Source organism: Equus asinus, chromosome 17 (genome assembly GCF_041296235.1).
Source record: "Equus asinus isolate D_3611 breed Donkey chromosome 17, EquAss-T2T_v2, whole genome shotgun sequence".
Lineage (NCBI taxonomy): Eukaryota > Metazoa > Chordata > Mammalia > Perissodactyla > Equidae > Equus > Equus asinus.
Genome location: NC_091806.1, coordinates 41,103,615 through 41,130,581, shown reverse-complemented (window position 1 = coordinate 41,130,581; position 26,967 = coordinate 41,103,615). Strand labels below are relative to the sequence as shown.

The 26,967-nt window shown below is 38.4% G+C and overlaps 1 protein-coding gene across 2 annotated transcripts in view; it reads left to right on the top strand.

Annotated features, from left to right (window-relative positions):
* Window positions 1-317: 317 nt before the first annotated feature.
* Window positions 318-26,967, top strand: part of SLC22A24 (solute carrier family 22 member 24) — a 52,123-nt gene continuing 25,473 nt past the window's right edge. For both annotated transcript variants that reach the window (XM_014827098.3, XM_014827097.3), the window contains exons 1-5: window positions 318-1,457; window positions 2,267-2,370; window positions 14,096-14,250; window positions 14,351-14,519; window positions 25,565-25,688. In XM_014827098.3, coding sequence (XP_014682584.2) covers window positions 1,056-1,457; window positions 2,267-2,370; window positions 14,096-14,250; window positions 14,351-14,519; window positions 25,565-25,688 — 954 coding nt within the window. In that variant the 5' untranslated portion in view covers window positions 318-1,055. The remainder of the gene's footprint in view (window positions 1,458-2,266; window positions 2,371-14,095; window positions 14,251-14,350; window positions 14,520-25,564; window positions 25,689-26,967) is intronic.

Sequence of the window (26,967 nt, the reverse complement as noted above, 5' to 3'; positions counted from 1 at the left end):
CAAGAATCTTCCTTTAAGAGCAGGTAAAAGTCCGTTTCTACAAGGATCACTTCCCAACCCCGTGAAATCTCTCCAGGAATCATTAACATTTTCTCTTTAATTCTGCCATAGCACATTGTGTATCTTCCTTATGGTTATCTTTTGACATTGCAGTGTAATTATTTATGCATCTGTCTCTTATTAACTGGATTTTGAGACCTTGAAACACTGACCTCACATTTTATTTGTAAATTTATAAATAAATATATAATATACAAATATATGTAAATACATAACACCGTTTACTTATAGCAGCAGCAGAGAAAGTCTGAAATGCTACCTGAATGGCTCAATAAATCTGGTAAAATAAATGGTTACAGAAAAATACTATTTCCCCCTCCTTTTCAAAATTTCGTTATTTCAAAAATCTTAAGTTCACTGTCACTGGTATGATTCGAACTGAAGCAGAACTTCAGTCACCAAAAATTAGTGTTTGTGAACAGCATTCCATTTTGCTTTAATTTAACTAAGCATTTTTTCCTTTAACTTTTAATCAAAAATCAGTCCTAACCAAGAAAAGCCCTGCCCTCTTCTCTTTGCACCAGAAGATCACAAAGCAGTTTACTTTTGAGTCTCCAAACATCTCTTTTCTGAAAATAATAGCAGATCATTGGACAGGTGTATTTAAGGATGTGTGGAGAACAGGTGTATTTAAGGATGTGTGGAGAACAGGTGTATTTCTGCCTAAAGTACAGTTGACTTCTCAGGAGCCTCTAAGATCAGGGTCATGCAGTGAGTAGTCTTTTAAGCAGGTTTACTTGTCAACAGCTGAAGTCTTTTTGCCAAATAATTAAATCTGTGACTTTATTGAAACTGTCTAGCTGCCTAACCTCAAAAGACTTGGGGACAACTTCTCCCACTGCTCTTCAGTAGTGGTGAGGCGGGGCCACTGAGGAGAAAGTCATGTCAGGATCGACACGGACTTGGTGTGACAGTGAAAGGAAATATTTTCTCTCTTTGAACTTGTCCCTGTGAAGTCGTTGTGCCTCCTCTTGGGGATCACCTGTTCAGCCTTGATGGCCTTTCAGGACCTCCTGGATCAAGTCGGAAGCCTGGGGAGATTCCAGATCCTTCAGACAGCTTTCTTTTGTATCTGCATCCTCATAGCATACCCTCATATGCTATTGGAGAACTTCACTGCAGCCGTCCCTGGTCACCGCTGCTGGGTCCACATCCTTGACAATGACACTGTCTCAGCTAATGGCACTGAAATCCTCAGCCAAGAAACCCTTCTGAGAATCTCCATCCCACTGGACTCAAACTTGAGGCCAGAGAAGTGTCGTCGCTTCATCCATCCCCAGTGGCAGTTCCTTGACCTAAATGGGACCTTCCCTAACATGAGTGAGCCAGACACGGAGCCCTGTGTGGACGGCTGGGTGTATGACCGAAGCTCCTTCTCCTCCACCATCGTGACTGAGGTAAGAGGCCCCATGTAAAAAGTGTTTAGACCTAACACAAAAGATGGGCTTGCTTTATACATTTAGTCCCCAAGGGAATACCATAATCAGCCTGTTCTTCATTCCTTCAGCAGATAATGTTACTTGTCTACACTATGGCAGTCAAGAGTATTAGTATTGAGGTTAGTGAATTGAATAAACCAAACATGAACCTGTCACTATATCCTTTACTCTAGTGAGAGAGATCTATAATTTAAAAAGTAATGTTATGCTCAGTCATTGATTCTCAATACTCAAAGAAAACTTATGCCCAGTGTAAGTAAATTAGAACCTCTGGTCAAAGGATCCAGGAATGAGTATTTTGAAGTTTTTCGAGTGGTTTGATCTGTAGCCAGAGATGAAGGTTACTGTAGCAGCTGAATATTGACTGCTAAGTGAATTCAAAGGCAGGGCCATTATGTTAACTGTAGGATGAGGAACAGTTTCTTGGAAAAATGATGTTTGAAATAATATCTGAAGACTGTGTGTAAGTTAATGCAATAAAAGGAATTGGTGGTCTAGGAGGAAAATGAAGAAAGATATATAGACACGAGGATACAGACTATTTAAAGGATCTGAGAGAACAGAGAGTGATGAGCTAGCTGCATTTGAAGTATTGAGAAAAGTTCACTGTTTTTAGAGTGTGGGATCTTAGGGGAGAAGGGTTAGGAAAGGGAGGCAGGACCCACATAGCAGGAGGTTGTGTACATCATACGTAGGAGTATGAAGTCAGTTCCCACTAAAGGATTTAAACCCTTCTAAAAGTGCTGTGCGCCTTCCTTCCCTTCCAGTGGGACCTAGTGTGTGAATCGCAGTCCCTAATATCAGTGGCTCAATCCCTGTTTATGGTTGCCCAGCTGCTGGGAGGTCTGATATTTGGCCATATTTCAGACAGGTGAGTGTCACCTCACTTTCTTCTGGGCTATTTATCAGCTGCTGTTTTCAACCCTTTATTTTAGAACTCCTTCCTGAGCTCTAACTGTGTGCTTTTCATTGTGCTGTGTGCTGACCTTTGTCTCTGACTCCAGAGAGCTACCACCTAATAAGAGTGTTTGACACAGGAACTGGAAATTATACTCTGGGGTGATTAACCTGTCCTTGTGCTGCATGAAGGAAGACAGAGAAGGATATCTAAATGAGACTCAAGGAAATTTCAGGGAGGGATTTTTAGAGTAGATGCCAGTATTTGAGGTTTATGACTAGGAGTTAGTTCAATGCAGGGAAGGGAATAGGTTTTGAGGCAGAAAGTACCTACATATTCGAAAGCACAAATTTGTGAAACGGGATTATTGGCCTTGGCAATGCTCTGAACCACTTAGTCCCTGTTAGATAAATGATTATGGACGCTTCTAGACTGGTCGTCCTTGCATACCCACCATGTAGGCACACATGTGCAATGGATAATCATTATTATCAAAGCTGTGGCTTGCATAGCAATGTGACACTGATGGTATGGTAGCACATTGCACCTGTAGTCTGGATGCTGATCCTTGTGAAATGGCTTTAACAGGTAACATTTGTAACCATGTAAAGTAAATCATAATAAGAACCTAGGATGACATGGCTTAGGGGATGAGAAGTTTGGGGCTTCCTGTGTCCTGGCAGAGCTCTTTCTGAAGGAGGCAGTCAACCATTGCTGTCATCCAACCATGTCTCCCATTTGGGTACTGAGGGACTTTGTATGTCACTGGACACTCCCAGTTCAACTAAAAGTCATGACCTTTGAGTTTTTCATAGTTAAATATTACCTATATAAGTATTTGTACCAGAGTTTTCATTTCCCCCAGTGTTCAGACTCAGGCCTCTATACTATTAATTCAAATAGCATAATGAGTGAATGAATGAATGTATAATGAATTAACGAATGAAGCAATCTAATGAAAAATTATGGATAAATAAGTTTTCTTGGAGCATAGGTACAAGTTAATACCCATCAAGAGTAGGATGAAAAAGTAAACTGTAGTAGATTCATATAAACTTATATTCAGCAATAAGAACAAACAATAGCCACATACAACCAACCACATGGAAAAACATTATATGACATGAGGATTATGTCATAGACGATATGATTATGTCATACATTGTATTTCATATACTGTATGTCACATATTGTATGATTCCAATTTTTACAAAGGTCAAATGCAGGCAAACTAATCTATGGTATTAAAAGTCGTGATATTGGATATCTTTGGTAGGAGCAGCGATTAGGATGAGGCACAAGATGGGCTTCTTGTGTGATAGCGGTGTTTTATTTTTACCCCCGACTGCTTAAATGGGTACATTTACTTTGACAGAATTAACAAACTTGTGTGCATTTGATATGTGCATTTTTTTGCACATAACATAAACTTCAGGGAAATGCTTAATAATAGATATAAGAATGATGGGGATGTGACAGTTGGGTTGGGGGGCCAATTGGGTAGGAGATAATAGTGGCAGCCACAAGACCAACTGTAATAGGATTGATTTCAGTACCGACCGCTCAGATTTGTCAATCTTAAATAGTAAAGTGTATTTTAGAAGATATTAAAGCAGCCTTAGAAGTATGAAGTTCAACTCTCTATGCGATGAAGATGGTTCTGCATTTCTGACTAATAACCGCCTAGTTTCTGTTGGAAAACTTTTGAGACTGTGTAGCTCACTTCTTCAAAAGGCACCACCTGCTTATATGTGACTCTGGTTAATGGACACATTTCATCCGCATACTGAGCTTATCTGTGCATTCTCAAGCTTGGGCTTTCTTCTGTCTTTCTTACCCCAGGACCCAAGAGACACTCCAATGTACATGGAATAAAATCCAAGTCCTCCAAGGACGAGATGTGGCCCCTGCATCCCATCTCACCTCTTATCCTACCACTGTCCCCCATTCCCTCTAGTCTTCAAAGCATCAAGCTGGTTCCACCACACAGCACTTACACGTGCTCTTCCTTCTGTTCCAGATACTCTTCCCCGCACATGGCTCAGCCTATATCTTCTAATTTCTCAAGTTCCGATATCACCTCCTCAAAGAGCTCTTCCCTGACTTTCTATCTAGTGATGCCTCCACCCAAATTATTCTCATTCCATTTCCCAGCCTTTATTTTTTTTTAAGATCTTATTTTTTTCCTTTTTCTCCCCAAAGCCCCCCGGTACATAGTTGTATATTCTTAGTTGTGAGTCCTTCTAGTTGTGGCATGTGGGACGCCACCTCAGTGTGACTCGATGAGCGGTGCCATGTCCGCGCCCAGGATTCCACTGCCGAAACACTGGGCCGCCCTCAGCGGAGCGCGCCAACTTAACCACTCAGCCACGGGGCCGGCCCCCCGCCTTTATTTTTTAAGTGAAATTTGAGAACATGGCAAATTAAAAGTGACACTTCTCCACTGAGTGGTATCAGAGACCAGCTAGGAGGCTACTGCAATAGTCCAGACAAGAGATGACAAGAGTGTAAATTGAAGAGGGATCCATGCAGATGGTAAGATGTACCTGGATTTTGGAAGTGTTTTAGACATAGAGGGAATAAGACTTTCTGGTGGTTTAGCTTTTTTTTTTTTTTTTTACTATTGGGGGACTTCTAGTGAGAGAAATAGATGTCTTCAAGGGGATATAGACTTTCGGCCTGAACAAATGAGTAAATTCTGATGCCACTATGCAAGATGGGAGAGGACAAGGGTAGAAGCAAATTTGGGGAGAAAATCAAGACAGCTGTCTGGACCTTCTGAGATGGAGTTGCCTATTAGACATACATGTGGAGATTCAGGCAGACAGGTGTATACATGGATATAGAGGCCACAGAAGAGGTCAAGACTGGATATTAATTTGGACTGTATTAGCATATAAATATTTTTATAGTTATGAGGGTGGGAGGGTAACTCAGGAAAGAAACACAGCTAGATACCAGTGATGTCAAGCAGATTCAACCCTGCCTGAAGCAATAACTCATCGAGTGATCACAATTTTACATCACCACAGCTGGAACTGTTATTCCCTTACCTGGTTACTCCAGTTTTCCAGGCTTGACTTCTTTCTTTGTCAGATTGCAAATCTACCCAAAGTTGTTGATCATGTGCTATGTATCCATCTGTGCCTTCATTTCTTTTTCACCAGCATTCACTTTTGCCCTAACCTAACATCTCATCGTTAAATTGTATCAAGACTGACGCCTTTTCACACTAGATATTCTCCTTGCTTCCTCTCCTTCCTTCTCCTGCAATCAAAAATGCACTTGAAGCTTTTCTACTTATCTTCATCAAACAGCATTTTCATCACGGTACTGCCATAGTAGTCACAGTAGTTATCTACACAAACTCTCAATCGGTTACGATCATGAAATGTTAGTGCTCTCTGATGTTTCAGTCAGATATGGTAGAGTGACCCTCCTAGGTATCCGTCTTTCAGGCAGTGGCTCAGGGAACCAGCTCCATCCATTGTAGGACTCTAATACCTGTGAGAGAGTGTTAAGACCACAATGGACAATTTATTGTCAGGCCTGAAATTGGCATGCCTCTCTTTGCCATGTCTCATTGTCCCAGTTATAGGGCCCCATGGAAACTACAATCGGTCTTGGAAAATGTCTTCCTCTGTGCCCTGAAAGAAGGAAAGGGATGGTAAGTCTCTAGCAAGACACTGCACCAACTGTAATTTTTTTTACTTTTTATTGAGATTATGATAGTTTACAACCTCGTGAAATTTCAGTTGTACATTATTGTTTGTCAGTCGTGTTGTAGGTACACCACTTCACCCTTTGTGCCCACCACCACCCCACCCCTTTCTGCTGGTAACCACTAATCTGTTCTCCTTGTCTACAGGTTTAACTTCCTCTATGAATGGAGTCATCCAACTGTATTTTTTTATTGAGTTCATAATAGTTTACATCAATGTGAGATTTCAGTTGTACATTATTTCTTGACTGTCACCAAATATGTGCTCCCCTTCACCCCCGGTGCCCACCCCCCACCCCGCTTCCCCTAGTAACCACTGAACTGTTTTCTTTGTCCGTGTATTTGTTTGTATTCCACATATGAGTGAAATGATCTTGTGTTTGTCTTTCTCAGTCTGCGTTATTTCACTTGGCGTAATTCTCTCCAGGTCCTTTCATGTTGCTGCAAATCAGATGAATTTGTCTTTTTATGGCTGAGTAGTGTTCCACTGTATATATATACCACACTTTCTTTATCCAATCATCAGTGTCGATGGGCACTTGGATTGTTTCCATGTCTTGGCTATTGTGAATACTGCTGCGATGAACATAGGGGTGCATATGTTACTTTGGATTGTTGATTTCAAGTTGTTTGGGTAGATACACAGTAGTGGGATAGCTGGGTCATATGGTAGTTCTATTTTTAGTTTTTTGAGGAATCTCCATATTGTTTTTCACAGTGGCTGCACCAGTTTGCATTCCCACCAGCAGTGTATGAGGGTTCCCTTTTTTCCATAACCTCTCCAACATTTGTTATTTTTAGTCTTACTGATTATAACCATTTTAACTAGCATAAGGTGGCACCTTAGTGTAGTTTTGATTTGCATTTCCCTGATGATTAGTGATGTTGAACATCTTTTCATGTGTTTATTGGCCTCTGTATATCTTCTTTGGAAAAAATCTCTGTTGATATCCTCTGCCCAGTTTCTGATCAGGCTGTTTGGTTTTTTTATTGTTCAGTTGTGAGTTCCTTATATATTATGGAGATTAACCCCTTGTCAGATATGTGATTTGCAAATATTTTCTCCCAGTTGGTGGGTTATCTCTTTGTTTTGATCCTAGTTTTCCTTTGCCTTGCAGAAGTTCTTTAGTCTGATGAACTCCCACTTGTTTATTTTTTCTTTTGTTTCCCTTGTCTGAGAAGACATGGTATTCTAAAAGATCTTTTTAAGTTCGATGTCAAAGAGTGTACTACCTATATTATCTTCCAGGAGTTTTACGGTTTCAGGACTTATCTTCAAGTCTTTGATCCATTTTGAGTTTATTTTTGTGTATGGCATGAGATAATGGTCTACTTTCATTCTTTTGCACGTGGATGTCCAGTTTTCCCAACACCATTTATTGAAGAGACTATATTTTCTCCATTGTATGTTCTTGGCAACTTTGTCAAAGATTAGCTGTCCATAGATGTGTGGTATTATTTCTGAGCTTTCAGTTCTGTTCCATTGATCTGTGTGCCTGTTTTTGTAGCAGTAGCATGCCGTTTTGATCACTATGGCTTTGTAGTACATTTTTTGAAGTCAGGGATTGTGATGTCTCCAGTTTTGTTCTTTTTTCTCAGGATTGCCTTAGCAATTCAGGGTCTTTGGTTGTCCCACATGAATTTTAGCATTCTTTGTTCTATTTCCATGATGTATGTCATTGGGATTCTGATTGGGATTGCATTGAATCTGTAGATTGCTTTGGGTAGTATGAACATTTTAACTGTGTTTATTCTTCCAATCCATGTGCATGGAATCTCTTTCCATCTCTTTATGTCATTATCAATATCTTTCAGTAATGTCTTGTGGTTTTCATTGTATAAGTCCCTCACTTCCTTGGTTCAATTTATTCCTCAGTACTTTATTCTTTTAGTTGCGATTGTAAATGGAATTGTATTCTTGAGTTGTCTTTCGGTAAGTTTGTTATTAGAGTATAGAAAAGCAACTGATTTTTGTAAGTTGATTTTCTACCCTGCAACTTTGCTGTAGTTGTTAATTATTTCTGTTAGTTTTCCAATGGATTCTTTGGGATTTTCTCTATATAAGGTCATGTCATCTGCAAACAGCGAGTTTCACTTCTTCACTCCCTATTTGGATTCCTTTTATTCCTTTCTCTTGCCTAATTGCTCTGGCCAAAACCTCCAGTACTATGTGGAATAAGAGTGGTGATAGTGGGCATCTTTGTCTTGTTCCTGTTCTCAGGGGGACGGTGTTCAGTTTTTCCCATTGAGTATGATGTTGGCTGTGGGTTTGTCATATATGGCCTTTACTGTGTTGAGGTAATTTCCTTCTACCCTCATTTTGTTAAGAGTCTTTATCATAAATGGCTGTTGGATCTTGTCAAACGCTTTCTCTGCATCTATTGTGATGATCATGTGGCTTTTATTCCTCAATCTGTTGATGTGGTGTATCACATTGATTTATTTGCAGATATCAAACTGTCCCTGTGTCCCTGGTATGAATCCCACTTGATGATGATGTATGATCCTTTTCATGTATTGCTGAATTCGAGTTGCCAAAATTTTGTTGAGAATTTTTGCATCTATAATCATCAGCAATATTGGTCTGTAGTTTTCCTTTTTTGTATTGTCCTTGTCAGGCTTTGGTATCAGAGTGATGTTGGCCTCGTAGAATGTGTTAGGAAGTGTTCCATCTTCCCTAATTTTTTGGAATAGCTTGAGAAGAATAGGTATTAAATCCTCTCTGAAAGTTTGGTAGAATTCCCCAGGGAAGCAGTCTGGTCCTGGGGTTTTATTCTTTGGGATGTTTTTGATTACTGTTTCAATCTCTTTCCTTGTGATTGATCTGTTCAGATTGTCTGTTTCTTCTTGATTCAGCTTTGGGAGGTTTTAAAAGTCTAAGAATTTATCCATTTCCTCTAGATTATCCATTTTGTTGGCATATAGTTTTTCATAGTATTCTCTTATAATCCATTGTATTTCTGTGCTGTCCATTGTTATTTCTCCTCTTTCATTTCAAATTTTGTTTATCTGAGCTTTCTCTCTTTTTTTTCTTTGTAAGTCTGGCTAGGGGTTTGTCAATTTTATTTACCTTCTCAAAGAGCCAGCTCTTTGTTTCACTGATCCTTTCCACTGCTGTTTTTGTTTCAATGACATTTATTTCTGCTCTGATTCTTATTATTTCTCTCCTTCGGCTGACTTTGGGCTTTGTTTGTTCTTTTTCTAATTCAGTTAGGTGTAATTTGAGATTGCTTATTTGGGATTTTTCTTGTCTGTATTGTGATGAATTTCCCTCTTAATACAGCTTTTGCTGCATCCCATATGAGTTGGTATGGCAAGTTATCATTTTCATTTGTCTGCAGATTTTTTTTGATTTCTCCTTTAATTTCTTCAATGATCCATTGCTTGTTCAATAGCACATTGTTTAGTCTCCACATCTTTGTCCCTTTATCAACTTTTTTTGTAACTAATTTGTAGCTTTATAGCATTGCGATCAGAAAAGATGCTTGTTATTATCTCAATTTTATTAAATTTATTGAGGCTTGCCTTGTTTCCCAACATATAGTCTATCCTTGAGAATGTTCCATGCACACTTGAGAAGGGTGTGTATTATGCTGTTTTTTGATGGAGTGTTCTATATATGTCTATTAAGTCCAACTGCTTTAGCTTTTCATTTAATTCTACTGTTTCCTTACTGATTTTCTGTCTGGATGATCTATCCATTGATGTGAGTGGAGCATTGAGGTCCCCTACTATTATTGTGTTATTATTAATATCTCCATTTAGGTTTGTTAATAGCTGCTTTATGAACTTTGGTGCTCCTGTGTTAGGTGCATAAATATTTATAAGTGTTATTTCTTCTTGATAGAGTGTCCCTTTGATCATTATATATTGCCGCCTTTGTCTCTCTTTACCTTACTTATCTTGAAGTCTACTTTGTCTGATATAAGTATTGCAACACCTGCTTTCTTTTATTTGCCATTAGCTTAGAGTGTCATCTTCCATTCCTTCACTCCGAGCCTGTGTTTGTCATTGGAGCTGAGATGTGTTTCCTGGAAGCAGCACATTGTTGGGTCATGTTCTTTAATCCATGTTGCTACTCTGTCTTTTTATTGGACAATTCTATCCACTTACATTTAGGGTGATTATTGATATGTAAGGGCTTAATGGTGTCATTTTATCACTCATCTTCTAGTTCTCCTGCATTTCCTTTGCTTCTTGTCCTATGTGTTTTGCTCTACCCATTGAATTATGTAGTTTTTTATGATGTGTTTCTTTGTTTTCTCCTTATTTATTCTTTGTGTCTCTGTTGTGCTTTTTTGTTTAGTGGTTACCATGAGGTTTGTATTCAGAATCTAGTGTGTAAGATAGTCCATTTTCTGATGACCTCTTATTTCCTTAGTCTAAACCGATTCAGTCCCTTTCCTCCTCCCCTCCTAAGTTGTTTTTCTCACATTTTATTCCATCTTGTGTTGTGAGTTTGTGGTTAAACTGACAAGATTATCTTGATTTTGGTGTTGTCCTTCCCTGTTATCTTTAATGCTATACTTGTGTATTTGTCATCCTATTCTGATTCTGTCTACCTTTTTCTCTCCTTACTCTGTGCTTTGCAACCCCTTTCTCCCTTTTTTCAGGTATGAGGGGGCTTCTTGAGGATTTCTTGTAAGGGCAGTCTTGTGGCTATGAACTCTCTTAGCTTTTGTTTGTCTGTGAAAGGTTTTATTTCTACATCATATCTGAAGGATATTTTTTGCTGGATAGAGTATTCTTGGCTGAAAATTTTTGTCCTTCAAAGATTTGAGTATGTCATCCCATTCTCTCCTAGCTTATAAGGTTTCTGCAGAGAAATCCACTCAAAGCCTGATAGGGGTTCCTTTGTAGGTGTTTTTCTTCTGCCTTGCTGCCCTTAGTATTCTTTCTTTGTCATTCATTTTTGCTAGTTTTACTACTACATGCCCTGCAGTAGGTCTTTTTACATTGACATATCTAGGAGATCTGGAAGCCTCTTCCACACAGATTTCCCTCTCTTTCCCTAGGTTTGGGAAGTTCCCTGCTATTATTTCTTTGAACATGATTTCTGCTCCAATCTCCTTCTCTTCTCCTGCTTGAATACCTATAATTCTTATGTTGCATTTCCTAATTGAGTCAGATATTTCACGGAGACTTTCTTCATTTCTTTTTAGCCTTAGTTCTCTCTCTTCCTCTGTCTGGAGCATTTCAACATGTATTTCTTCGATTATGCTGATATGCTCCTCTATGGTGTCTGCTCAAGCATTCAGGGAGCCCGCATTTTGTTTTATCTCTTCCATTGTGTCTTTCATCTCTAATATTTCTGATTGATTCTTCTTTAATTTCAATCTCTTTTGTGAAGTAGCTCCTGAACTCATTGAATTTTTTCTCTATGTTCTCTTTTACCTCGTTGAGTTTTATGATGATAGTTATTTTGAATTCATTGTCATTTAGATTACATATTTCTGTGTCCTCAGGACTGAATTCTGAGTACTTGTCATTTTCTGTCTCTTCTGGAAATTTGATATAGTGTTCGATATTGCTGGAGGAAGTGGTTTGGTGCTTATGCATCCTGATATTACTTGGTTGCAGTTACCACCTATTGCCACTGGGTGAGGGTCAAGAGCCACGTATTCTGAGCCCTCTGCCTTCAGCTGAGATCCCAGGCAGTGGAGCAGCAGAGCAGGTGGGGGGAGGAGTGCTTTCTCCTATGTGCACTCCGGGCTTTCTTACTCTGCTCTCGCTATCTGCTCTCCTGGGGTGTTGGCTTGATGAGGTCACCCCCTGCAAAAGTTCTCACCCGGGTAGAGGTCTTCCCTCTAGGCTGCAGAGGACCTCGGGGGTCCTTGATGTTCCCACAAACAAACATCCTCTCCCCCATTCCTTCCCTCTCTGAGTCTCCTGTGGTCACAGATTGCAGTCTTTAGGGGAGTGAGTGAAGTTCTCTCTTACCCTGTTCCAGGTCCTCTGAGGAGGCTCCAGCCTCTCTTCCCTCTGTCGTATGGCTGCATGTCTCTCTGACATCTTTTGCGTTGTGTTAGGATGTCCTCTGTTGAAGTATGGATGTCCCTGTTCATTGTAAGTTGGAGGGGAGAGAATCCCGGGTAAATTCATTGTGCCATGACGTCACCAAACTTGCTCCAACTGTATCTTTAGTGAATCAAAAAAGTTCAGTTAATCATCTTCCTCATTCATGATGTAGTATCCTCCTTATTTTGGGCAAGGCTTCTTTCACGTATGTTCATCAGTTTGTATGTATTTCCATTTGTCTCCATTCTCATCCTTTATCAGAGACCATTCTAATATGTTTATTATTTATCCCTTTATTTGTATATAGTATTATAAAACGTGGAATATCATTGAGAATGCAGGTACAAATCTTCCTCAACTTGTGATGAGGTTACTTCCCAATGAACCCATCTTAAATTGAAAATATCGTAAGTCAAAAGTGCATTTAACACACTTAACCTACCAAACTTCTTAGTTTAACCTAGCCTGCCTTAAATATGCTCAGAACACTTACATTAGCCTACAGTTGGACAAAATCATCTAATGCAAATCCTCTTCTAAAACAAAGTGTGGAATATGTCATGGAATTTATTGAATACTGTACTGAAAATGAAAAACAGAATGGTTGTCCCTTTATGATGACTTTTTTTTACTAGTAGCCTTTAATTTGTAGAGCAATTTTAGGTTTACAGAAATATTGAGTAGAAAGTACAGAGAGTTCTCATATAGCCCCTCACATACACAGTTTCCCATGTGATTAACATCTTCCATTCGTGTGGTACATTTGTTTCAATTGATGGACTCATATTGATACATTATTGAATAAATCTATTGTTTACATTCAGGCACACTCTTTTGTTGTACAGTCTTAGGGCCAAATGGATAATGTCATTTATCCACCATTAGAAGACTATCTCCCTCAAAGTGCCCTGTGCTCCAACTATCCATCCCTCCCTCTGAACCTCTGGCATCAGCAACATGAGGGTTTATTTAGGATCTAGGGACTCTCATTACACTTATTGTATTTTCATTTCTCAGTTGTCTAGTGGTTGCCACTCCATCATGTCCTCAACTGTAGCTCTTTTTAAAAAGACAGTTCATTCTATCATGAGTTCTCTGATGCAAATATAGTAATATAATAAATGTAAAAATACTCTAAAAGTAACGCCTTTTACAAAATTTATAATGACTTAAATATACTACTACTAAGGTAACCAATGTTTCAGAGCAGGGGTCCAACCCAAGATTTGTCCATATGTTAACACTACTGCGAATTTAGTATCAGCACATGTAGTTTTGTCAAGTTAACTCCACATTGGGCCCCTTCCTGCCACTCCCTGATGTATAGAATTCTCTTCCTTTTGCTTATTTTCCATTCTTTCTTCCTTATTCTCTGCCTCACCCCATCCTCTCCTCTGTGAACTTCCTGTCAGATCCTGCAGTGAGTGGAATGGTTGCTGGGTTATCTTCTGTTTGAGCTGGAACATACTTCTCAAGGTCTTCAAACTCAGACACAGCTGAGAGTGGCCCTTATGCAATCTATCTGCAAACTTGATGTGTTGTAATCCTACTCCTCCTTTCAAATACATGTCGTTTTTACCTTGATAATGCAGACCCAAGTAAATCCTCACTGCTCTAAACACAGCACACAAATCCTCTATCCTAAATGCATGTCATTTATAATAAACATTTGTGACAACTGCCCGTATTTTATCTTCTTTTATATGGTTTCATACGGCTTAAGAGGCCTCCTGGTGATAGGCTGGTGAGAGAGCTTTGACAGCAGTCTCATATTGACAAATAAGGAGGGTGACATCTGTGATTTCTGCTATTAACTAATATAATTATTCTTCCAGGTCTCAAGTGCAATGTTTCACTTGTTAAACATTTATTCTAAATTTCAAGATGTGTCAACTTTCGTCAAGTTTTCCAAGAGTTATCATTGTTCCTAAATAACCTACCTCGTTCACTATTTCTTAGGTTTGGACGGAAGATTATTTTCAGATGTTGTTTGCTCCTGTTTGCCATCTCTGGGACCTGTGCAGCCATTGCTCCCACCTTCCCAGTTTACTGCTCATTACGCTTCCTGGGTGGGATCTGTCTCATGAATATTATAACAAATGCTGTCAGTACCAGTAAGTCAATATTTTGAGCTTTTATTGCCTCCTTGCCTTTAATTGGCCTTGAAATGTCCCATTCTCTGAATTTATTATTATTGTCTGTCTTTTCTTCCAGTGTCAGAGTGGACAGGGCCCAAATCAATAGCTTTGATGACAGGGATAATATTAAATTCCTGCAATATTGGACAGATACTCATGGGAGGACTGGGCTTTGTCATTCAAGACTGGCGCACACTGCAACTGACATTGTCTATACCCTTATTCATCCTCTTCTTGTTCTCCAGGTATGGGCAATCTCCGTATTAATTGCCTATAAGGGAGGTGGTGGTGAGAACAGAGAGGAGAATCCTGACACTTGGGATCTATTTGTTCCCTGGCCTGGTCCTGAGATATGGTCTTCATTAGTACCTACTGTGACTTTTGAGGATAAAAAAAGGAATAGAAGGATGAGCTACCTGGGAGGTTGAAAATTATTAATCCTTGTTGCATAGCAGACACAGAATTATCATGAAATCATCTTTCTTGATAAAAAAATAACATACCCACTTATTTATAAAGCAAGTATACTATATTATGTTTTTAACTTTGGAAATAACTTTGTGTGGTGGAAATTACTTGAGGGTTTTTTCTGATTATAAGAAAGATTGGACAAAAGGAAAAAACAAAAAATTTATCTCAATAAATATTTGAAATTAGAAGAGCATATTTTCTCTATCACTAAGAATTGGCATGGGGGTGATTTCCACAAAAATGACAGAATAAAGACCTCCAAAACTCAGTTGCTCCATAACAGCAAAAGAAAAAGGCAAAATTTTTCAGAATATGCTTTTTTGGAACTCTGGAAATGAACTAACAGTTCACAGCAAGTCAAGGAATCATTGGTTCAAAAAAAATGAATAAATTCCAGTAAGAATAGTGACTGTTAAAGTCTTTTAACATGTCCTAGTCCCATTTCTTGCTCCCCAGCTATGCTACAGCATTGAAAAATGATGACTTACATTCTTAGTAAAAGAGAGAGAAGAACAAATCTGGAGTTATTTCAAGGCTTCATTCACAAAGAACTGTCAGTATTTGACCTTCCTGGTGGTTTCCCCAACATCCCGTTTGGAAAGTAGTCTATATTTGACCAACAAGAAAGGCCTCTCCTCACACGGAGTTGGTTAAATATTTACTGGCAAGTGTTTTGAGGTCACAGGTTGGCTGAGTTGATGGATAACAATTATGGGAACAACAGACTAATAAAAAAGTTAAAATGAGAAGCTGAGGAGGAAATATCTATACTGGCTGTGAAAATCTCCAAATTATTCCTTGGAGTGTAGAAGGTGATGTTCAAGTGGAGGGCTGCGTGCATATTCATGAAAGTCTAGAGAATGCCCTAGCTCTCTCCTCTGGATGACCTGGAGGCTCTGTACAAGCAGTAAGGGAAGGCAAAGTTAGATATCAGACTGCCTGGCTGCACATTGAAGGCATGCCCCAGCAGACATTCAGAGCCTCTCAGGAAAGTCTGAGACATTTATTGGTTTCATGAGCTGACCACTAAGCTAACCAAGTACTGACTTCAGTGGCCACATGTGGAAAAGGATACAGATTTTACACAATTCATTCACAAAAATTCACTAAACAAACAAACCACAACAAGCAGCTGCAAGAACAGCAAACACTGGGAAAGGGGGGAAGAATCTGACTTTCAGAGTTGCCACATTATAGTCTTTAAAAAATGCAGTTTTCAACAAAAGTTCTGAGCCATGCAGAGAAACAAGAATGTATGACTCTTACACAGGAAAAAAAAGCAGTCAATTTAAACTGTATCTGAGAAAACCCAGATGTTGGCTTTTTAGACAAAGGCTTAAATCTACTATATTAAATATTCTCAAGACAAAATAAAATATCCACAAAAATTAAAGAACTGAAAAAAAATTATGAGAAAGATATCTCACCAAACAGAATATGAGGGAAGATGGAAATTATAAAGAGGAGCAAAATAGAAATTCTGGAGTTGAACTGTACGATAACTGAAGTAAAAAATTCACTAGAGAGCCTAGTGACCAGCACATTGGAGCTGGCAGAAAATAAGCAATGAATTTAAAAAGAGGTCAGTTGAGATTATCCAGTTCAATGGCCCAAAAAAAAAGAATTAAAGAAAATGAACAGAGCCTCGGACACCTGTGGGACTCCAGGTGTACCAACAGATGCATAATGAAAGTCCCGGAAGGAGAGAGCAGGGAAATGTGTGGAAATATATTTGAATAAATAATGGCTGAGTGATTTCAGTAAGGTGGCAAAATAGGAAGACCCAGCCTTCGACCATCCCAAGAGAAATGCCTATTTAACAACACTATATGGGCCAAAATACCTTTAGGAGAGGTCCAGAATCCAGTGGAGAGTTTGTAGTACTCCAGATGAGCACAAAACTGAGAACAGCTGCAAAAACAGTTAAGACAAGCAATTTGACTTTACTGGCATCAACACCCACCCAAAGCCAACACAGCTCAGCACTGAGAGAGGACACCTCAGCCTGTGATTTCTCACTCAGGGGATAGAGAAATGGGAGTGTGCATTCAACATCCCATGCCTTTCAGGGGACTGCTTAATCTCACATGGAGCACTGACAGAAAGAGCATAGTTCACACACCTAGGGGCAGAGAAGAATGAAGAAAAGTGGTGGTGGATTATTGCTGCTGGAACAGAAGACACAGTCAAAGGAATAAAAATATCTATATTAACTGAACCTAAAGAAGTTGAAATCTATTCATTTCCTTAACAAGAATTCAAAATAATCATCTTAATGAAGTTCATCAAGTAAAGATCTCCTGTTACTCATATATAGACAACTAAATGAAATCAGGAAAATAATACATAAACAAAATGAGAATATCACCAAAGAAATAGAAAACAAAACAAAATAACCAAACAGAAATTCTGGAGCTGAAGAGTACAGCCACTGAAATGAAAAAATTCAAAGACCTTCAATAGCAGATGTGACAAATTTGAAGAAAAAATTGGCAAACTCAAACAGGGGCTACTTGAAATTATCCTGTGAGAGGATCAAAAAGAAAAAAGGATGAAAAAGAGTGAAGAATGGCTAGTGGACTATGGGACATCATCAAATGAACCAATATATGGATTATGGGAGCCTCAGAAGGAGAAGAGAGAGAGAAAAGACCAGAAAGCTTATTTAAAGAAATAATAGCTGAAAATTTCCCAGATCCGGGAAGGAAATGGACATCCAGATCATGAGGCCCAAAGGAACCCAAATAGGAAAAATTCAAAAAAGTCTACACAGAGATCCATAATCAAATTGTGAAAACTCAAACACAAAGAGACAATTTAGAAAACAGCAAGAAGAAAGTGACTCATCACATACAAGCGAGCTCCAATGAGGCTATACACAGATTTCTTAGCAGAAATCTTGGAGGCCAGAGGGAGTGGAACAATATATTCAAAATGCTGAAGCAAAAATAACTGTCAACCAAGAATAACATACCCGGTGAAACTGTCCCTCAGGAAAAAGGCAAATGAAAACTTTCCCAGATAAACAAAAGCTGACTGAGTTCATCATCACTACATCTGCCTTCAAAGAAAGGCTAAAGGTAATTCTATTATTTGAAATAAAACAATCTTCAACAGCAATCCAGAAGCACTGGAAAGTATAAAACTCACTAGAAAAGATAAACACAATAAAAAATACAGAATTGTAACACAATAATCGTGGTGTACAAATTACTTTTAATTTTCATATAAAAGTAAAAAGACAAAATATTTCTTTGTCTTAAAGTTTAAAAGCCCTCAAAACATTTTTTAAATTATTTTATTGAGGTCATATTGACTTATAACATTGTGCAAATTTCAAGTGTACATTATTATATAACGTTTCTATATTTCTGTAGAAATTGCATCATGTTCACCACCAATAGTCTAGTCACCATACATATGTGCCCTTTTACCCCTTTCACCCTCCCCCAACTCCCTTCTCTTCTGGGAGCCACTAATCTGTTCTCTTTACCTATATATTTGTTTATCTTCTACATATGAGGGAAATCATACAGTAATTGTCTTTGTCTGATTGTACTTATTTTGCTCAGTATAATATCCTCAAGATCCATCTATGTTGTTGCAAATGGCATGATTTTGTCTTTTGAGTAGTATTCCATTGTATATATATATACCACATCTTGTTTATCCATTCATCTTTTGATGGGCACTTGGGTTGCTTCCATGACTTGGTATTGTGAATAATGCTGTGACTGACCATAGCGGTGCATATATCTTTTTGAATTATTTATTTCATGTTCTTTGGATAAATATCGAGTAGTGGAATAGCTGGATAATATGGTACTTCTATATTTAATTTTTTGAGAAATCTCCATATTGGAAATGGACAAGTAAAACTACCTCTATTTGCAGACAACATGACCCAAAATATAGAAAACCTTAAGAGCAGACACACAGACACACACATACAGACAAACACACATTCCACACTATTAGAACTATGAACAGGTAAGAAAGGTTGTAGGATACAAGATTAATTTAAAAAAGTGATTGATCAGTTGTACTACTCTACACTAGTAATGAATAATCCAAAAATAAAATTACAAAAAACAATCCGTTTGCAATAGCATCAAAAATAATGAAAACACTTAAGAATAAACTTAACAAAAGAAGAGCAAGACTTGAACAATGAAAACTATAAGCCATTGTTGAAAGAAATTAAAGACTGAAACAAACAGATTGAAAGACAACATTTTTGACATGGAAAAATTGGTGTACATATTAAATGCAATTGCTATCAAAATCCTTTTTGCCTTCCTATGAATAAATGGACAAGTTGAGCCTATAATTCATAGTGGCATTCATCAATTCCAAAATTGCCAAAACAATCTTGAAGAATAAGAAAAAAATGAGAGGACTACATTTCCTGATGTTACAGCTTACTACAAGCTACAGTATTCAAGACAGTTAACTATGAGGAAAGGAGCTAGATAGATGATAGATAGATAGATAGATAGATAGATGGATAGATAGATAGATATTGAGATCCCATAAATTAACCCACACTACCCATAAATATACTCTGTACAATATAGTAGATTAATTTTTTACCAAGGTGTCAAGACCTTTCAATGGATAAAGAATAGTCTGTTTAGGCATGATATCAGCATCATGGCAGTGAGTTGTTCCCTTGGTTTCTCCCCTTTAAATTACAACTAAATGGACATTCATTAACCAGCAGAGGATTCCCTGCACCACACAAAAGGACATCTGAGAGATCCAAGCAGCTATACTCCTGAAGGTGAGAGGTCTGGATCCCCAGAGGCAGTGGAACAAGGGGAGTGTACCCATCCGCTTCCCTGTGTGATCCTCATACAGCAGTCAGGTGTGACTATAAGAGAAGGCAGAGACAGCTTGGCTTGCACGAACACTTTCAGAGTTGCAGCCTGGTCCACGGGACCATCTACTGTACCATGGCAGCCTCACAGGTGGGAATGCTCTACACCAAGTGGTGTCAGCTCAGGCCTCACAAAGGTGCTTACCCTCAGAGCACAGTGCACACATGAAGGCACTCCACCCACTCAAAAGGCGGCCCCACCAACAGAGCATAGCAGCACACAAGACCACTCAGTGGTGTCTCAGCCACCATGTGGGTATCCCTTTCCCCTAGAGCACTACAGTCAAGAAGGTGCTTCACCTGCTAATAAGGCACCACCACCCATGGAGCACAGCAGCCCACAGAACCCACTGAGTAGCAGCTAAGCCTCTCAAAGTCACCACTCCCAACGAGTGCACATCAGCTCAGCCAGTCTGCTGGTGAACACAGACGTCCCGCCTATGGTGTCTGACCCACATGCCCAGCAGAGAGACCATGCCCACATGAGCACAACCTGAAAAGTGACTGTGGCCAGCCTGGGCAAACACAGGGTAGCCCTACCTGCACAACTTCCAGCAGATGTGGCAGGATCAGAAAACACAGCTCCTACTCGCCCCCCACCCCCCCGCCCCAGCAGTGGCAGGTAGAATCTGTGACCTGATACTACACATGCACTTCCAAAGGATCAATTCATCAAAAATCATGAAGAACTACAGCAAAACTTCAGAGCAGAAGGAAAATGACAAATCTCCAGAAACCAATTTTGAAATCATGGAAATATACAATCTAGATGATAGAAAATTCAAAATAGTTGTCATAAAGAAACTCAATGAGTTATAAGAAAACTCAGAAAGACAGTTCAATGAGCTCGGGAATAAAATTAATGAGCAAAAGGAATACTTAACCAAAGAGATTAAAACCTTAAAAGAAAGAAAAAGAAAATCTCAAAATGAAAAACACAATTAATGAGATAAAAAATAATCCAGAAACCATAAAAAAATAGAGCTTACATATGGAGGACAGAATTAGCGAATTAGAGGACAGAAATATAGAAATGCTTCAGGTAGAGGAGGAGAGAGAATTAAGATTTTTTTTAAATGAAGAAATTCTTTGAGAAATATCTGACTTGATTAGGAAAAGCAACGTAACAATTAGAGGCATTCCAGAGGGAGAAGAGGACCAGAAAGGAGCAGCAAGCTTGTTCAAAGAAATAATAGCTGAGAACTTCCCGAACCTGGTGAAGGAACTGGACATACAAGGTCATAAAGCCAATACAACTCAGAATTGCACCAATGCAAAAAGACCTTTTCCAAGGCATATAATATTAAAACAGTCAATGACATAGAAAAAATATTAAGGGCAGCAAGGAAGAAGAAAATAACCTGCAGACAAACGCCATCAGACTTTCTGTGGATTTCTCAGCAGCAACCTTACAGGCTAGGAGAGAATGGAATGATATACTCAAAATACTGAAAGACAAAAACATACAGCCAAGAATATACTATTCAGCAAAACTATCCTTCAGATTCAATGGGAAAAGCAAAGCTTTCCCAGATAAACAAAAGCTGAGGGAGTTTATTGCCACTAGACCTCCCTTACAAGAAATTATGAAGGAAGCCCTCCTACCTGAAACAAAAATGAAAAGGTTTACAAAGCCTTCAGAAGGAGATAAACAGACAAAGAAAATTAGAAAATTGCAGTTCTATATCAGAAAAGATTAGCAACTACTTAAGTATAATATAAAAGATAAAGGATAGGAAAATCAAAACAACTATAAACACTTCAATTTAGTCAAAAACTCACAACTCAGAAAAGAAGAATTTGTGACAATGGTAGCTCAGACAGGGAGGAGGAAAGGGATGGAACCAGCTTAGGCTAAAGAAGATAAGAGACTCTCAGAAAATGGACTGTCTCATCTATGAGATATTTTATACAAACTCACAGTGACCACTAAACAAAGACTCAGAATAGAGCCACAAATCATAAAGAGAAAACTGAGAAAACCATCACAGAAAACTGCCAAATTGAAATGGCAGTCAGAAATACAAAGGAAGAGAAACAATGGAAATATAGAACAACCTAAAAACAATAGATAAAATGGCAGCATTAAGCCCGCATATATCAATAATCAGTCAAAAAGTAAATGGACTGAATTTTCCAATCAAAAGACACAGAGTGGCTGGATGGACTAAAAGAAAATGCCTAACAATATGCTGCCTCTGGGAAACACATCTCAGCTATAAATACAAAGATAAGCTCAGAGAGAAGGGATAGAAGACAGTACTACAAGCAAATGGCAAGCAAAGAAACCAGATGTTGCCATACTTATATCAGACAAAGCTGACTTCAAGATAAAAAGAACAATGAGAGATAAAAGGGGCAGGATATAATAATAAAAGGGATATTCCACCAAGAGGAAATAACACGTGAATATACGTACACCTAACACAGGAGCAGCAAAGTGTGTAAAGCAACTATAACAGACCTAAAAGGAGAAATTAACAGCAACACAATAATAGTGGGGACCTCAACACCCCACTTACATCAATGCACAAATCATCCAGACAGAAAGCCAACAAGGAAACAGTGGCCTTAAATGAAACAAGAGACTAGATTGATTTAATAGATATATAGAGAATATTCCATCCAAAAGCAGCAGAATACACATTCTTCTCAAGTGCGCATGGAACATTCTCAAAGATAGACACATGTTGGGAAACAAGGCAAACTTCAATAAACTTAGGAAGATTGAAATCATATCAAGCATTTTTTCCTACCACAATACTATAAAACTAGAAATCAACTGCAAGAAAAAAGCTAGGAAAGCCACTCCAATATTTGGAGACTAAGCAACATGCTACTGAACAGCCATTGGATCAATGAAGAAATCAAAGGAGAAGTCAAAAAAATACCTGTAGACAAATGAAAATGAAAATACAATACATCAACTCTTATGGGATGCAGTAAAAGTGGTGCCAAGAGAGAAATTTATGGCAATACAGGCCCACCTCAACAAACAAGAAAAATCTCAAATAAGTAATATTAAACTACACATAACAGAAGTAGAAAAAGAAGAACAAACAAAGCCCAAAGTCGGCAGAAGGAGCGAAATAATAAAAATTAGAGCAGAAATAAATAAAATAGACAGTTAAAAAACAATAGACAGGATTAACAAAACTAAGAGCTAGCTCTATGAGAGGATAAACAAAATTGACAAATCCTTAGCCAGACTTACTAAGAAAAAAGAGAGAAGACTCAAATAAATAAAATTCAAAATGAAAGAGGAGAAATTACAAGGGAAGCCACAGAAATACAAAGGATTACAAGACTATACTATGAAAAATGATATGCCAACAAATTGGATAACCAAGAAAAAAATGGATAAATTCCTGTAGTCATACAACTTCCCAAAACTGAATCAAGAAGAAAGAGAATATCTGAATAGACTGATCACAAGTCAAGAAATTGAAACAGTAATCAAAAACCTCCCAAAAGACAAAAGTCCAGGACCAGATGGCTTCTCCGGAGAATTCCACCAAACATTCAAAGAAGATTTAATACCTATCATTCTCAAATTATTGCTAAAATTGAAGAAGTCGGAATACTTCCTAACTCATATTATGAGGCCAACATTACCCTGATACCAAAACCAGACAATGACAACACACAGAAGGAAAATTACAAGCCAATATCACTGATGAACACAGATGCAAAAATCCTCAACAAAATATTGGCAAAACAAATACAGCAATACATTAAAAGGATCATACACCATGAGCAAGTGGGATTTACACCAGGGACACAGGGATGGTTTAACATCTGCAGATCATTCAACGTGATACACCACAGTAACAAAATGAGCAATAAAAACTACATGATCATCTCAATAGATATGGAGAGAGCATTTAGCAAGATCCACGTCCATTTATGATTTTTTAAAAACTCTGAATAAAATGGGTATATAAGGAAAGAATCTTAACATAGTAAAAGCCATGTGTGACATACTCACAGACAACAACAAACTTAGCAGTGAAAAACTGAAAGCCATCCCTCTGAGAACAGAACAAGACAAGGATGCCCACTCTTGCCACTCCTATTCAACATATTGCTGGAACTTTGGGCCAGAGCAATTAGGCAAGAAATAGAAATAAAAGGTATCCAAACAGGAAAGGAAGAAGTGAAACTCTTGCTGTTTGCAGACAACATATATATAGAAATTCTAAGGTATACACAAGAAAACTATTAGAAGTAATCAACAACTACAGCAAAGTTGCAGGGTACAAAATCAACTTAGAAAAATCAGTTGCATTTCTATACACTAATAACGAACCCAGCGGAAAGAAAAGGCAAGAGTATAATCTTTGACATCTGTCTTAGCATCTTTTCAAATATGATGTGTGCCCAGGCAAGGGAAACAAAAGGAAAAATAAACAAATGAGACTACATCAGATTAAAAACCTTCTGCAAGGCAAAGGAAATCATGAACAAAAAGAAAAGACAACGCACCAAGTGGGAGAAAATATTTACAAATCATATATCCAACAAGGGGTTAATTTCCAAAATATACAAAGAACTCATACAGCTCAAGAACAAAAAAACAAACAAGCCAATCATAACATAGGCAGAGGATATGAACAGACATTTCTCCAAAGAAGATATACAGATGGCCAACAGGCACATGAAAAGATATTCAACATCACTGATTATTAAGGAAATGCAAATCAGAACTACAATGAGATATCACCTCACACCTGTCAGAATGGTTAAAGTTACCAAGACAAAAAAATAACAAGTGTTGGAGAGGATGTGGAGAGAAGGAAATGCTCATACACTGCTGGTGGGAATGCAAACTGGTGCAGCCACTGTGGAAAACAGTATGGAGATTTCTGAAGAAATTCAAAAAATAAATACCATATGATCCAGCTACCCCACTACTGGGTATCTATCCAAAGAACATGTAATCAACAATTCAAAGAGATCTATGCACCCCTATGTTCACTGCAGCATTATTCACAGTAGCGAAGATGTGGAAGCAACCCAAGTGCCCATCAAGTGATGAATGGATAAAAATGTTCTATATATATACATATATATAGAACAATGGAATACTACCCAGCTGTAGAAAAGACAAAATGGTCCCATTTGCCACAACATGGGTGAACCTTGAGGGTATAAAGTTAAGTGACATAAGCCAGACAGAGAAAGACAAACGCCATATGATTTCATTCATATGTGGAAGATCAACAAACACATAGATAAAGAGAATAGATTAGTGATTACCAGACTGGAAAGGGGTGGAGAGTGGGCAAGAGGGGTAAAGGGGCACATATATTTGGTGACAGACAAGAATTAGACTATCGGTAGTGAGCATGATGCAGTCTCTACAGAAACTGACGCATAATAATGTACAACTGAAATTACACAACGTTATGAACCAACATGACCTCAGTAAAATAACTGAAAAAAAGAACAGCCTGCTTAACAAGTGGTGCCATGACAAATGTATAACCATATGCAAAAGAATTATTTTGGACCCCTACCTCACATCACATAAACATTAACTCAAAATACATCAAAGATCTAAATGTAATAGATACAATTATTAGAAGAAAACATGGAGGTGAACCTTTGTGAACTCAGACTAAGCAACTGTTTCTTAGATACGGCACGAAATACACAATCAACCAAAGAAAAAATAGATAAATTATTCTTTATCAAAATTTCTTTTTAAACATGAATGTCAAAGGATACTATCAAGAAAGGGAGAAAACCATGCCCACACACTGCCTGTGGATGTCTCCCAATATCGTCCTGTGATTATTTGTTTTCCCTAATGAGAAACTGAGTTTCCATTCAAGAGTAAATCCCAAGCATTGTTCTATATTAAATGGAAGGGAAAGGAATCTCAAGTTAAATGTCATGTGGAAGATAAGCAATTGAATAATTGTCTTCTCTCATCAGGAGTGTGCTGGAGTCGGCGCAGTGGCTGATTATTACCAATCAGCTAGATGAGGCCTTAAAGGAGCTTAGAAGAGCTGCACATATAAACGGGAAAAAGGATACTGGAGAGACCCTGACCATTGAGGTGATCTGGAAAGGGAGCTGGTTATTGGGGTGAAATGAAGATACGACCTGGCAATCACACTAGTCTGGGTTCCTGTGGTGACTACTGGGCCAGAACTAGAATGCTGTGAATGGGTCTTAAAGTTTGTCCTGGTTCCCTGTGGATTCACCACTGCAGAGGGAGGGGCATTGCAAAAAAAACATATCTCATCTTTGTCATGGATTTGCACATAGCTATTGCAATTCACTGGCAGAAGTGCACTTAATTGTTAAAGAAACAAGCAGTTGCTCTTACCCTATTCATGTAAGGGAAAGCAATCAAGCACAATTCATGTATCACTATTTCACTAACTCATGGTCCCATTTAGGGGAAATAAGAAAGTCAATAAAAGGAAGGGTAATTCACCATGCGGAAGATAGCTTTAGGGCATAAGATTTTAACTTTCATGCGTTTATTCAATAATTCAATAAATATTAAGCACCAAATATAAGCCAAATCTGTTCTACACAATGTGGCTATGGCAGTGAAATAGATAAAAGTCTTTTTCTTTTGTTATTTACAATCTCCTCATTAGAAAGTACCAAGATTGTGCTTGAGTAGGAAAACTTCTGAGAAGCCTTTATTTTTTTTTGGAAGTTTCTCTCCTCTTGCCCTGGATGCCAGATCCTGACATGGCTCATTCAAGCTCTTTCTTACTCATTTACAAATACTTATGTATTCACACCAGCATGGTGCTAGATATCAATAAGGGAATAAGTTAGAGACTCTGTGCTCAAAGAACTTACATTTTACTATGAGACACAAAAGTTAAGAAATCATAATATAGAATAGGTGTTATGACAAGGTTGTATGCAGAGTGCTTTTGAGACAAGCTAGAGAAAGTATCTACTCTAGCTTTAGTGGGCCAGGAAAGGATTAGGAGTTAGCTGGTAAAGAGGAGGAGGGTCTGGCACTGTGGCCTACTGGTTAAGTTCAGCGTGCTCCATGTTGGCAGCCCAGATTCACGGGTTTAGATCCCAGGCGTGGGCCTACATCATTGGTCAGCCTGGCTGTGGCAGCAACCCACACATAAAATAGAGGAAGACTGGCACAGGTGTTAGCTTAGGGCTAATCTTCCTCAGCCAAAATAAAAGGAGGGAGAAAGGCATTTTTCAAGCATCACATGAACTGGTTCGTAGAGGTACAATTGACAGAAGCCCATATCAGCCCTGAAAGTGAAAAAATGCCCTTTGGAAGAAAATGTTAGTAAAGAAAAACCCAAAGTTTCTACCCTCTGGTTCCAAATGATTCCCTCCCTCTG